Here is a 14,153-nt window from a genome sequence, read left to right as displayed (position 1 = left end):
ATATATATATATATATATATATATATATATATATATATATATATATATATATATATATATATATATCATATGAGATAGCAAAGATGATTGTGTATAAAATGATGGTAGTCTCACGTTTGAAGCTGCAGGGAAGGGTGAGATATGGAGCATAAAAGTCAAAAGTTCAAAACATTGTTACACTTTTGCTCATCAGTGTATATATGTACACATTGTAAGAAGTTGTCAGGTAAAGCGGTTGACACCAGCTATGTGTCACCGAGGTGGCTGGTCTCAATGATGTAAATCCTGGGAAGTCTGTACCATAACACTAGATTACTGACTAGTTGTTTTAAGTAGATTCCGGTTTTGGAATTTATGAGTGACTGGACACTCTGGGTGGGAAAGGTCTCTCCCATACTCCAGATCGGGCCTTACTGGCCTAATGGAAAGCAGCTGACACAGCTCAGAGTGTGTTCTGTGCTGGAGGTGAACAGTTGTGTTTGTGACTGAAAGCATTTAAAGTGGCTTGAGTTCTTCCTGTCTGCGATACTGAGACTGGTGAGAAACATTCTTTTCTTCCTGCCTTGTCTGACTGTTTATGATTTAGGCTATGTTCACACGATGCGGTTTTTGCTGCGGATCCGCATCCTTTTTCCATGCAGGGTACAGTACAATGTTACCCAATGGAAAAAAAAAACGCTGTTCCCACGTTCCTTTTTCCGCTGGAAAATCCGCGCTGATTTTCTGCGGAAAAAAAGAAGTACCATGTCAATTCTTTCTGCGGATTCCGCTGCTGTTTTCTACCTGCACCAATAGGAAAAAGCAGCTGGAAACCCGCAGTGAAATCCGCAGTAGAAAAAGGACTGAAAACCGCAGTGAAAACCACCGCAGGTTTTGCACTGCGGTTTTCACAAATCAGGACCTGAAAAATCTGCAGGGAAAAAAGGATCGTGTGAACAAGGCCTTATCCTTAAAAATAGTCAACCTTGTTTTCTGAGATCTTACATTAAACATATGAAGATGCCTAAACATAAATCAGGGTAAATCAAAGTAAAACAAAACTTCATAAACTGCAGCAATAATTTTCAGGAAAAGTTCATGGGCAGTTGATAGTTGAGGTCTATTGTAGGATGTTTCATGGTGGATACAAAGATGCAAAAATAGGTGCACACACAATTATGAAGTGAAATAACACAGTTTACTTGAATGGGTTGGCCACCTAATGTTTTTTTTAAAGTATACTTTGATGGAACATGATTTTGTGCTACTTAATAATATAAGTATTACATGTTCTCCTCCTGCACTTGTTAGTATAGCCTTCCTCAAAGACAGCACAGCTCTCCTGTCCATACAATGTATGCAAGGTGTAGGAACATGTCACCAGACAAGTCCATCAAACTCCTCCAGTTGAAAAACACCTCACATGGGAAAGCGTTTTTTGTATTGAGGAGACTGACATTCTACTTCTGTACAACAAGACCAGATTTCATACAGTAAGAGTAGGGTTACACTTTTGCGTCTGCAGTACAATCTGTCAATCAAACAATTTTTCGCAGAATTCTAAAGTAAAACGGTTTGAAATTTCGTAAAATCTTTGAGCAACTTGTCGCAAGACAAAGGTGGGAAGACGAATCTTTGTCAATCAATTCAGACTAGCTGCTCTACCAACAGGAGTCAATAAAAACTGGAGGACACTTCCCTCTTTACATAACTCCCATACTCCAAACATGGCACCAATCTATCTACTTCTATGGTCGCAGTCACCAGCCCGAATAGGCAAACAGGGATCAACTGTCGAGTATTTATGACATATTTTGTGAACATGCCTTAAATACTTACGATGGCAATACTCCTGTAACATTGTTTGTGACTCCAGTGTCAGGGTACATCCAATGTACAACTTTCCCACCCAAATGTTTCCATAGAAGTCCAAAATTGCTATTACAATAATGAGAAAAACTCATAACAGTTTCTATAATCAGTAGAAATGTAAATGGATAACTGTGGTACCTGAGTAAATGAACTGAAGGATGTCTGGTAAACATTTATGGAAGAGAGGGTCTCTAACAATGACTCTTACTGGAGAATTCTTGGCAGACACTCCTGGCACCTGGTACACTGAGAACAGGGTTTGGACTGACTTTTGTGAGCAGGAGTCAGGCACATCGTTCATGGATGTCACACCAAACAGCAGCCTAAATACGGAGCTCACACTAGATAGCACGACTCTATGAGCAGCAGATATCGGACTCAAGTCAGCAGTGCAGAAGACCACATCCACGCACTGGCAGTGATCCAGCAGCTTTTTAATATCAGTAATATATCGCGAGGGCTCATCGTTCAAGGCAGGCATCTTTTCTGTCAAAAAATAATACACAGAGCTTATAAATAACATCAGTTCATCTGGTAAATAATATTTCTTTTGTGTGGGACACTGCTTTAGGTCACGTTCACACATTCAGTATTTGATCAGTATTTTACCTCAGTATTTGTAAGCCAAAACCAGGAGTGGAACAATCAGAGGAAAAGTATAATAGAAACACGTCACCACTTCTGTATTTATCACCCACTCCTGGTTTTGGCTTACAGGAACGGAGGTAAAATACTGACTAAATACTGCTAGTGTGATCGTGGCTTTAATTGGAATATTAATGGTCCGATTTTCTCAGACACAGTGCCACATTGTCTATGACCGAACCCTTTATTGCAGGTCAGTCTCATTTAAATGAATGGGACTGAGCTACAAGCCCAGACTGTTAAAGATGACCTGTCAACAAACAAAATGTGAGCAGTTTTAGCTCTTAGTTCCTTCCCGCTGCTCCCTTGAGTATTAACTTAAAAAAAAAAAATCTGCCATACAGTTTCAGAGATATGGGCCTCTTTAGTCCGTGCCAATTTTATGGTATTTACCAAGGGAGATGGTACTCACAGTATAATGCACAGCAGTCTAAAGACACGCCCCAGAGGATCATGTGAGCCATGCCCCCTTGTAAAGACCACACAAATTAACACTAAATAAAAAGACCCATATCTTTGGAACCATATGGCAGATTTAAAAAGGAAAACCCCAAAAAATACTATGTCCCATTCATAGACCAATAACTGATTTCTGAGATACCTTAGATGCTGTAAAGAGCAAGACTGAAGATTAGATATGGGGCAGACTACTACTCCCGATCAGCCATTCCAGCTTTGTGCAGGTCTATGATCTTGTCCCTGACGTCCTTACAAAGCTCTTTGGTCTTGGCCATGTTGTAGAGGTTACAGTCTGACTGAATAAGGCCTCTTTCACACTTCCGTCTGCTGGCGGGCGTCGTAATGCGTCGCCGTGACGTATCGACCGACGTCGTGCAAATAGTGGAAAACGTGTGTAACGCATCCAGTGTTTTGATGGATGCGTTACACACATTGTTGCCTGAATTTGAATGGAGATATTTCCAGGACAAGAGAGAGAGGAGAGCGAGGAGAGAGGAGAGAGAGAGGAGAGCGAGGAGAGAGAGAGACACTTTTCACCGGGTTGGAATATGCTTCCAGGCATGCTCAGAAGTAAAAACTGTATCCGTCACTAGATTCTTGTGTTTCACAGTGTGCTCAGGATCCAGTGTCCATAGGCTCCCATTCTGTGGAACGACGTATGCCGCAGGAGGCGTCGGGGAACATTTTTCCACTGCAGACAAAAAACATGGAAAGTTTTTTGGAAAAGACGGGCCGTCAAATTCCGCACGATGGACGAAACGTGTGGCCATCCGTCGCAATACGTTGCTAATACAAGTCTATGAGAAAATGCAAATTTTTTTGCAGGATCCTGTTTTCTCAACATACGACGTATCTCGACGGGACTACAAAGACGGAAGTGTGAAAGAGGCCTAATTGAGTCTGTGGACAGGGGTCTTTTATAAAGGTGACTATGTAAGACAGCTGTCTTTAACCCCTTCATGCCCTTTTTCGTTTTTGTGTTTTCGTTTTTGGCTCCCCTCTTCCCAGAGCCATACCTTCTTTATTTTTCCATCAATATGGCCATGTGAGGGCTTATTTTTTTGCAGGACGAGTTGCACTTTTGAACGACACCATTGGTTTTACTATGTCTTGTACTAGAAAACGGGAAAAAAATTCCAAGTGTGGTGAAATTGCAAAAAAAGTGCATTCTCACACTTGTTTTTTGTTTGGCTTTTTTGCTAGGTTCTCGAAATGCTAAAACTGCCATTGTGATTCTCTAGGTCATTACGAGTTCATAGACACCTAACATGTCTAGGTTATTTTTTATCTAAGTGGTGAAAAAAAATTCCAAACTTTGCTAAAAAAAAATTAAAAAAATTGCGCCATTTTCCGATACCCATAGCATCTCCATTTTTCGTGATCTGGGGTCGGGTGAGGGCTTATATTTTGCGTGCTGAGCTGACATTTTTAATGATACAACTTTTATGCAGATACGTTCTTTTGATTGCCCGTTATTGCATTTTAATGCAATGGCGTGGCAACCAGAAAAACGTAATTCTGGCGTTTCAATTTTTTTTTATCGCTACGCTGTTTAGCGATCAGGTTAATGCTTTTTTTTTATTGATAGATCGGGCAATTCTGAACGCGGCGATACCAAATATGTGTAGGTTTGATTTTTTTTATTATTGTTTTATTTTGGATGAGGCGAAAGGGGGGTGATTTAAACTTTTATATTTTTTTTATTTTTTTTCATATTTTTTAAAACATTTTTTTTTAACTTTTGCCATGCTTCTATAGCTTCCATGGGAGGCTAGAAGCTGGCACCACTCGATCGGCTCTGCTACATAGCAGCGATCATCAGATCGCTGCTATGTAGCTGAATTGCAGGCTTGCTATGAGCGCCGACCACAGGGTGGCGCTCACAGCAGGCCGGCATCAGTAACCATAGAGGTCTCAAGGACGTCTATGGTTACTATCCTGACGCATCGCTGACACCTGATCATATGACGGGGGTCGGCGATGCGCTCATTTCCGGCCGCGCGGCCAGAAGCGGTAGTTAAATGCCGCTGTCAGCGTTTGACAGCGGCATTTAACTGGTTAATAGCGGCAGGTGGATCGCGATTCCCCCTGCCGCTATTGCGCACACATGTCAGCTGTACATAACAGCTGACATGTCGCGACTTTGATGTGGGCTCAGCGCCGGAGCGCACATCAAAGGGGGAGACACGACATGTGCCGTAGTAGTATGGGGCATGTCATGCAGGGGTTAATGCAGGTAACGAGTTGATTAGGAGCGTCTAACTGGTCTGTAGGAGCCAGAACGCTTAATGGTTGGTAGAGGATCAAATACTTATTTCTCAATGCTAAATGCAAATAAGTTTATATTATTTATACAATGTGATCATCTGGATTTTATTTTTGATATTCTTTCTCTCAATGTTAAAATTAACCTACCCTTAAAATTATAGACTGTTCATGTCTTTGTCAGTGGGCAAACAAAATCAGCAAGGGATCAAATACTTATTTCCCCCACTGTATGTGTGTATCACTGACCTCTATATATCTATGTATTCTATGTGTATATATTTATTCTATTCTAATCTGTCACTCTGTGATTTTACTGTATGCGGCACATGAATTGCTGGCTTTTCAAAAGAGACCGCTGCTTAAAAAATCGTACAGCACTCGCATGGTCCGAGTGCTGTGCGATTATTTTTATCGCACCCATAGTCTTGCATTGGCGAGTCTCGGCCAAATATGCCTGGAAAAATAAACACTGATATGAGCTGCCCCATAGATTAACACTTATCCGAGTGCTGTGCGATGTTTTCTCGCATAGTACTCGGCCATATTCTACGGTAGTGTGACTCCAAACTAAAATAGATACTTTACCAGGTTGCCGCAGTTTGGGAGGATAAACCTTAAGGTCTAGATTCTTCTTTTTTCTTTTAGTTACAGCTGATTTCCTGTTCATAGCCTGCCTTACAAAGTATTCCAACTGCAAATCAAAGTAAAAGACAATCATGGTGACATTTGGGAGAAGTTTTTTCCTATGAAGATACCCTTCTTACTAGAGATGAATAAGGCACATTGGTTTTTGCCTAGGTTAATCAATGCAGTAATTAGGAATTTGCCACTTTAGTATTAAAAAAAACTAGGTTTTACATATGGGTCTAGGCCTTGTCTACACAGTGCCATTTTGTAGGCATTTGTATAATGATCTCACCGTCTCATTATCACATAGGGTCAGGGCCAGGCTAGACAGCAGCCCTGATAGAGAGTAGTGATGAGCAAGTGTACTCGTTGCTCGGCTGGTCTCCGAGTATTTGTTAGTGCTCGGAGATTTCGTTTTTGTTGACACAGCTGCATGATTAGTAAGGCCGTACTTGGGCCGCAGGCCTTCAAAGGGAGGACGCCATGACAGGGTTAAGTGAGACTACATGAGAGAGCATCGGGTAGAAGGAAATTTGGGTAAGGGTTAACAAGTTTGAATTGGGGGAATGATGTGTGGCTAGGGGGAGGGGTGACAGGGAGAGGAGGCGGAGTAAGGGCGAGCTGTATAAGGGGCAACGGCCATCTCAGTGGGGCAACCATTTTAGGTCCCCCACGGTACTGGAAACAAGCTCAGAGCTATTTCAGTTATGGTGATTGAGGCGATCCTGCAGCAATTGAGAGCTGCTGCGGGAACCAGAGGTGCGGGATGGCTACAGGCATCTATTCAGGGCCTGCTGCCTGATGGGGGAGTCAAGCAATCCCAAGGTTTAGGTGCAGGGCGACGGACTCGGAGGTCCAGGCCTCCGGAGCGACTCAGCCCCGAGGCTACCCCCAGGGCCTGACGCCGTATTGGGAGCCCCTCTAGGGACCCTCCAGCTGTGGTCATGAGGCGCAGGCAGGTGGCACGCAAACTGGCGGCTGGGAGGAATCCACAAAACCGTCTGGGCCTGCAACAGGGGGAGGTGTCGGCCTCCCCCGCAGCAATGGCGTCCAGAGGAAGCGAGGAACCGGGAGCAGGAGCGGCCGCTGCCCAACCAGGAACGGGCTCGGCTCGGCGTGGCAGAGAGGTACTATGGTGCACACGAGGGCCTTCGGTTCCGGGGGGAAGCCGGCAACGCGAGCACTCACCGGCAGCATCAGGAGCCAGGGATCCGGGGTCAGGAACGGCAGGGGCCCCTTCGGTTCGGCCCCTGGCTTGGCGATCATCCAGCAGCAGTGAGGAGTCGGCAGGGCAAGCATCGGCATGCAGGGCGGCTGGTGAGTGGCAGCGGGGAAACTCCTCCCGCTCACTGGCTGCTGCTGCTATGGATAACAGAGCTCGAGGGCCTTATGCTGCAGCTGGGAGGGAGAGTGGGGGCAAGGCTGAACGCACGCAAGCCTGGAGGGGATCGCTGTGATGTAGGAGGGAGGGAATCTTCGGCCACTGGGGAAGGGGTGAGCCTGGATTAGGTCGTTCGCCCAGAAGAAGGGGATCAACAGCCGGATTTGATCCAGGACATGGAGGACTCATGGATACTAGGGATGCAGCGGTCGAGTCGGGCCAGCTGCACACTGCATCACCATCCATGGGACAGCACGAGGATGGAAGAAGCACGCGCCCAGAGAGATCGCTTCAGGACGCTGGACTGGCGGCTGCTGGGAACACAGCACCCAGGCAGCCAGGTGAGCGAGATTTCACTTCTTTTTACGTACCGGCACTAGCCTCAAATGTGAACGCAAGGGGGGGAGGATTTATCTGTTGGGGGGGCTAGTGGTGGCTCCGGCATTTTACTGCAAAGTCTTAAAGATTTAGTTCGTTTATGGGAGGTGGGGAGTGCCCAGGGCACGTTATCCCCTTCGGCGGTTTGGTTAGGTAATGGAAGGGGTATGGGGGACGTAGGAAGAGGTCTAGAGTCACGTCCTGTGGTTCAGAGCGAGGCAACGGGGGTTACTGCGGCGGCTGGGGACATGGCGGCTTCGGGCAACGCGATAACGGGTCAGGTATCCGCGGCAGTTGATAACGGGGGCAAAGACAAAGATGAAGCAGTGCATTTGGGGGATGCTGCAAAAGGTGAAGTGTATGTCTGTTTTGAAGGGCCGCTGGGAGCACATTTAAAACAGGACGTAAGGGATAGGATTTGGAAGGGGGAATATGTGGAGATATTCTTGCTGCTCCCACTCGAACGTTTTAATTTAGGTAGGGTCAGAAGGGATGAGTCAAAAAAGGATGATGAGGAAAATAATAATTGGTTACAGGCTTTCGCTATATTGGCTAGCGTGATTGGGGTAAAAGCGCCAGAAAATTTTTCGCCCCTATTCTGCTATATGGATACCATAGGGGAGGCGTATAGAGTATATGGTGGACAAGGATGGTTGAGATATGACGAACAATTCCACCAGAGGAAAGCGGTTCGTCCAAACATTAGATGGGATCATAAAGACATAGCACTATGGATGAGTGTGACGGCCCCCCGGTAAAGGGGGTCTGGGTTCACAATCGTTTCTTGGGGGCACCGGGGGTTCAGGGCAGTCAGGGCACTCGGTGGCGGTACAGAAAGGACTGTGCTTCTCATACAATGACGGCGCATGCAGGTTTGGCGCCAAGTGCAAATTTAAACACGAATGTTCCGCCTGTGGAGGTAATCACGGGTTGTCGAAGTGCTTCAAGGGAGGAAGGCAGAAGGGTTCTGAGGGTTTTGAAAAAAGGGGTGACACCAGTTCGGCTGGTAGAGATGGAGCACTTTCTAAATAAATACCCAGATAAAGAGGCTGCAAAATTGTTACGGGATGGTTTTCAGGATGGATTTAAGATCCCTTTTGTCGACATGGAGGTGAGGTTGTCAACCAAGAATTTGAAATCAGCCAGAGAATTTCCAGAAGTGGTCACTGAAAAATTACACAAAGAAGTGGCCTTAGGTAGAATGGCTGGCCCATTTGACATAGCCCCCGTGGATAATCTGAGAGTGTCGCCATTGGGGGTTGTGCCAAAAAAGGAGCCTAACAAGTTCAGGTTGATTCATCACCTTTCATTTCCAAAGGGCTCTTCGGTAAACGATGGAATTGACCCCCAATTGTGTTCTGTGTTATATACATCTTTTGATTCGGCAATGTCATGGGTTAGGAAATGTGGACAAGGGACCATGTTGGCAAAGACGGACATTGAGGCAGCGTTTAGATTGCCACCAGTTCATCCGGACAGTATGCATTTGCTTGGTTGTTTTTGGGACGGGGGATTTTTTGTGGATCGTTGTTTGCCGATGGGGTGTTCATTGTCATGCGCCTACTTCGAAGCATTTAGTACATTTTAGAATGGGTAGTTAAGGACGTGGCAGGACTCAGTTCATGTGTTCATTATTTGGATGATTTTCTGTTTGTCGGGTCGGCCTTTTCCTCTGATTGTTTGGTTTTACTTCACTCGATGGAAGGGGTGGCTAAGAAATTTGGCGTTCCGTTGGCAGCAGAAAAATGTCGGGCCTGTTACATCTTTGAGTTTCCTGGGTATTGAAATCGACACGGTGGCAATGGAGTGTAGACTGCCAAAGGACAAATTGGAGAACATGAGATTGGAGGTGAAGCGCGTGGGTAGCTTGAAGAAGGTAACACTTCGTGAGGTCCAGTCGTTGCTTGGTAAACTGAACTTCGCATGTCAGATCATGCCAATGGGAAGAGCCTTTTGTCGTAGACTTTCATTGGCTACGGTTGGGATTAGAGCGCTGACTCATTTCATATGGCTTAAAAAAGAGCTGAAGGATGATTTGAAAGTTTGGGAATTTTTTCTGGAATCATACAATGGAAAGTCACTTTGGATCGCGCCGGTGGTGTCGGCAGAGTTTCTTGGCATCTTGGTCGGTTCGGTGGACAAGAAGGGTTTTTCTTTGTTCTTTCGGAATGAATGGTTAGTGGCTCGGTGGCCACAAACTTGGAAAGAAAGCGGTCTGGTAGCTGATCTTACACTCCGCGAAGTTTTTCCTATTGTTGTAGCTTTGACACTATAGGGAGGCAATGTTCGAGACAAGAAGATCTGTTTTAGTTGCGGGTCAATTGGGGCCGTGGAGGCTATTAATTCGCTGTCTTCATCAAAACACTCTCTACTGTGAGTTTTGCAGCACTTGGTTTGGGCTGGTTTGAATTTTATTTTGTGGGTCACGGCGGAGCTTGGGGTTTTGAAACATAACCACATTCTTGAAGCTCTTTTTTCTTCACAGTGGGATCGTGTTCGGGAGTTGGCACCACAAGTGGAACCCACAGGGAAGGTTTGTTCAGAGGTTCTATGGAATCTTCCGCTGGGGCAGTGAGAGACTTGTTGGCCAGATCGCTGTCGGCTGGAAATTGGTCGCACTATACTAGGGCCTGGGACTCTTGGGTCCAATGGAAGTATCAGATGGGAGCTGATTTAGAGGACGAAAGCAAATTGGTTTTATTTATCGGTCACATCTGGGAGACAGGATGGTCAGTGTCAAAAATCAATAATTTTTTATCAGGTTTGGCTTTTGGTTTTAAGTTCAGGGGGTTGAAGGATTTGACAAAATCGTTTCTGGTTCGGCAGGTGGTAAAAGGCTGTCGTAAAGGCTGGAAGGTGTCAGACGGTAGGCGTCCGGTGTCATATGAAGTTTTATTGAATCTGGAAAAACAGTTGGAGGCTGTTTGTTCGGATCTAGGGGAAGTAATTCTGTTTAGATTAACATTTTCTCTAGCATTTTTCGGTGCTTTTCGGCTAGGCGAATTGGTTAGTCCTTCCAGGTATAAGAAAGGTGGTATACTTAGGCAAGATGTGGACATGTTTGGGGACAGGTTAGCGATATTTTTGCATTCTTCTAAAACGGATACTGAAGGAATAGGTTGTCGAGTGGTTCTTTTTTAGTTAAACGGCTCTCCAGTATGCCCTGTAAAATGTTTGAGAAAATTCCTGTCTGGTCCAAGTTCGGGGGGCTGCCCATTGTTGGTGCATAAGGATGGGTCATTTCTCTCCCGTTTTCAATTTTTTACTATATTTAGACGATGTCTGGAAAAAGGGGGCATTTCAGCAAAGAATTTTAGTGGGCATTCATTCCAGATTGGGGCGGCAATGGAGGCTGCCAGTAGGGGTTTAGGAGATGAAATGGTTCAGAGGATCGGTCCCTGGGAATCGGTAAGATTTCGTTCTTACATTCGCCCATCTTTGTTGTAACGGATTGATCAAATTGACCGCGCTTTTTTTTCTTTTCAGGTATACGGTTTTGATGTTTCTTTTCTATTTTTCAGAGCCGAGACAATTACTTATGTGGATCATGGGTCATTCATTTGTCTTTTGGGCGGCAATGAGGGCCGACGTGTGTCCGGAAGGGAGACAACTAGGAGTGCCCCAATCGCTTGGAACCCTGAGGTGGATCGGAAAAAGGGATATGATGTGGAGGCAATTGCTGTCAGAATTTCACAGATTTGTTCAATTGGATTGGGTGCCCGACTTGTTGGTGGTTCACTTGGGGGGCAATGATTTGGGCAAACGTCCTTGTAGGGATCTAATCAGGGATATCAAATTTGACATGTTGCGGCTTTGGTCTATGTTTCCACGTTTGTTGGTGGTATGGTCGGTCATCGTTCCCAGGAAGGTATGGCGCGGGGCGAGATCTGTTCAGGGGGTGAACAAGGCAAGGATCAAGTTAAACAGAGCGGTTTCACGTTTTATGGTGAAAAATGGGGCAATTGTGGTTCGGCATAAGGATCTAGAGTCTGGACAAGGGGAGTACTGGAGGAAAGATGGGGTCCATTTAAATGCAATAGGTTTAGATTTGTGGTGTCTGGCGATTCAAGAGGGCATTGAGAAAGGTATGCTGGTATGGCATGACAAATGTTTGAGGGGTCAGAACATTTATGCTGGTGGCGTGGGGGGAAGGTCCTCGAGGTTGGTGGTGATGGAAATGGTGGATCGGAGGGGGGGGGGGGGATCTCAAAAGTCCTGGACTCCCCCTTGGGTGAAAAAATTTGGAATGGAACAAAAAGATCACATGGAGGTGATAATTGGGATACGTGGGTATTTTTGGAGGAAATTGGCCGGGTGAGTCTATGGGCGTCTATGAGCTGGAGCGTAGCGGCTAGAGAAAAGACGCGACCTGGAGGCCAAGTTTTACGGATATGGAGGAGAAGTTTTTATGGTCTGGAGACCAAGTTTATTACAGTTTGGGGCTTCGAGGACCGCCCTCCCCGTGTTAATGTTTAATAAATAAACTGTTTTTTACTATGTGTTAATAAAACGGCTGCTGTGGCCAACTTATCCAAATAACATTGTGGTAAGTCTTTATTTCAGATAAGGTGGTCGGGCCGTTGGGATGAATGGTATAATGAGGATTGGAAAAGGTGGGTAGAGAAATTCATGGGGATTCACGTATACCCAATTGTCATGTGGCTAGTAGACAGGCTGAGTACATGTGGGGATTCCCTAGTAACCAGGCAACCTCCACATGTACTCAGGCTGGCTAGCAGTCGTAAATCGTGCAGCTGCATCCACAAAAACTAAATCTTCGACCACTAACAAATACTCGGAGACCACCCGAGCATGCTCAGGAAAACCCAAGCAACGAGTATATTTGCTCATCACTAATACAGAGTAATATATTGACGGCACTCATTATAGTTTTCTGTTGCTCTGTGTTACGCAAAAGATCCAATGCACATAAAATAGATAACAACACCCCGTAGTACTCTTCTGTCTATATGAATGCTAAAAGCTGAATTTTCAATAAAACTGTCTCTTTGATTGCACCGCGGGTGCCATGGTTACAGCAACTTGATAGCATTCAACCTGACAGCCATCATGCTTTTTCTGTGTGCTATTGAATATTTACTCATTACTATAAATGGTTAAAGTGTATTTCAAGGATAGATCAGGTTCTCTCTGCAAATCATTTGCTAACATTTTGGTTAGAAATTTGCTTACAAATGTTGATTTGAGGCTCTGCATGTTTTAGGTTGTGTTCTATCGTAAAGAATTAGTCCGCAAGACATGTTCTATGGAAAGGAGGACAGACCATACTAATGTATGTCTGAAGTCTGCTGTGCTGGATGTAATGTTCTGATGGACATGTAAATAGTGATGAGCGAGTGTACTTGTTACTCGGGCTTTCCCCAGCTCGCTCGGGTGACCTCCGAGTATTTGTTATTGTTCGGAGATTACATTTTCATCGCCTCAGCTGAATGATTTACAGCTACTAGCCAGGCTGAGTACATGTGGGGGTTGCCTGGTTGCTAGGGAATTCCCACATGTAATCAATCTGTCTAGTAGCTGTAAATCATTCAGCTGCCACGATGAAAACTAAATCTCTGAGCAGTCAAATACTCGGAGGTCACCCGAGCAACAAGTACACTCGCTCATCACTACGTGTAAAACTTCACCCATAACTTTATTGTTCACTTGATTCCTAATGCAAATGTCAGCACCTTTTTAAAAAAATATTTTGAATTGAGAGTCCTCAGTGGTTGATACCTTTTAATGGCTAACTGAAAAGATGGTAACAAATTGCAAGCTTTCGAGACTACACAGATCTCTTCATCAGGCAAAGACTAAAAGAAATTCTGAAGAGTCACATATTTATGCACAACATAGCACAGAAAAAAAAAAAACAGAAAAAAAAACATGGATAAGACAGGTGACATGAAGCAGAATTACCATGAGTGATAAACATAGGACATATAGGACAATAAAACATTCCTTATCTAAGAACTGGCCCAATATTTATGGACATAACTGTTTAGCACTCATGGTAATTCTGCTTCATGTCACCTATCTTATCCATGGTTTTTTCTTTTTTTTTTTTTTCTGTGCTATGTTGTGCATAAATATGTGATTCTTCAGAATTTCTTTTTAGTCTTTGCCTGATGAAGTGACCTGTGTAGTCTTGAAAGCTTGCAATTTGTTACCATCTTTTCAGTTAGCCATTAAAAGGTATCAACCACTGAGGACTCTCAATTCTAAATATTTTTCTATCTACTGGCTAACACGGTACCAAGATATATATCTTTCCAGCACCTTTTTAAATCATCTTGATTAAAATGTTCCACCATTTTGCGGCAGTGTCTGTAAGGGTACCGTCACACAGTGCAATTTTGATCGCTACGACGGCACGATTCGTGACGTTCCAGCGATGCATTTACGATATCGCTGTGTCTGACACGCTACTGCGATCCGGATCCCCGCTGAGAATCGTACGTCGTAGCAGATCGTTTGAAACTTTCTTTCGTCGTCTAGTGTCCCGCTGTGGCGGCATGATTGCATTGTGTGACACAGGTTG

At 44.7% G+C, this 14,153-nt stretch overlaps 1 protein-coding gene across 4 annotated transcripts in view; it reads right to left on the bottom strand.

Annotated features, from left to right (window-relative positions):
* RHOBTB3 (Rho related BTB domain containing 3) overlaps positions 1 to 14,153 on the bottom strand; it is a 178,886-nt gene that overhangs the window by 76,767 nt on the left and 87,966 nt on the right. For all 4 annotated transcript variants that reach the window (XM_077289428.1, XM_077289399.1, XM_077289418.1 and 1 more), the window contains 2 exons: positions 5,809 to 5,914; positions 1,990 to 2,337 (listed from right to left, as the gene is read on the bottom strand). In XM_077289428.1, coding sequence (XP_077145543.1) covers positions 1,990 to 2,337; positions 5,809 to 5,914 — 454 coding nt within the window. The remainder of the gene's footprint in view (positions 1 to 1,989; positions 2,338 to 5,808; positions 5,915 to 14,153) is intronic.

Source organism: Ranitomeya variabilis, chromosome 1 (assembly GCF_051348905.1).
Source record: "Ranitomeya variabilis isolate aRanVar5 chromosome 1, aRanVar5.hap1, whole genome shotgun sequence".
Classification (NCBI taxonomy): Eukaryota; Metazoa; Chordata; class Amphibia; order Anura; family Dendrobatidae; genus Ranitomeya; species Ranitomeya variabilis.
Note: the sequence above shows the minus strand (reverse complement) of the source record. Positions and strands in the feature narration are given on the sequence as shown.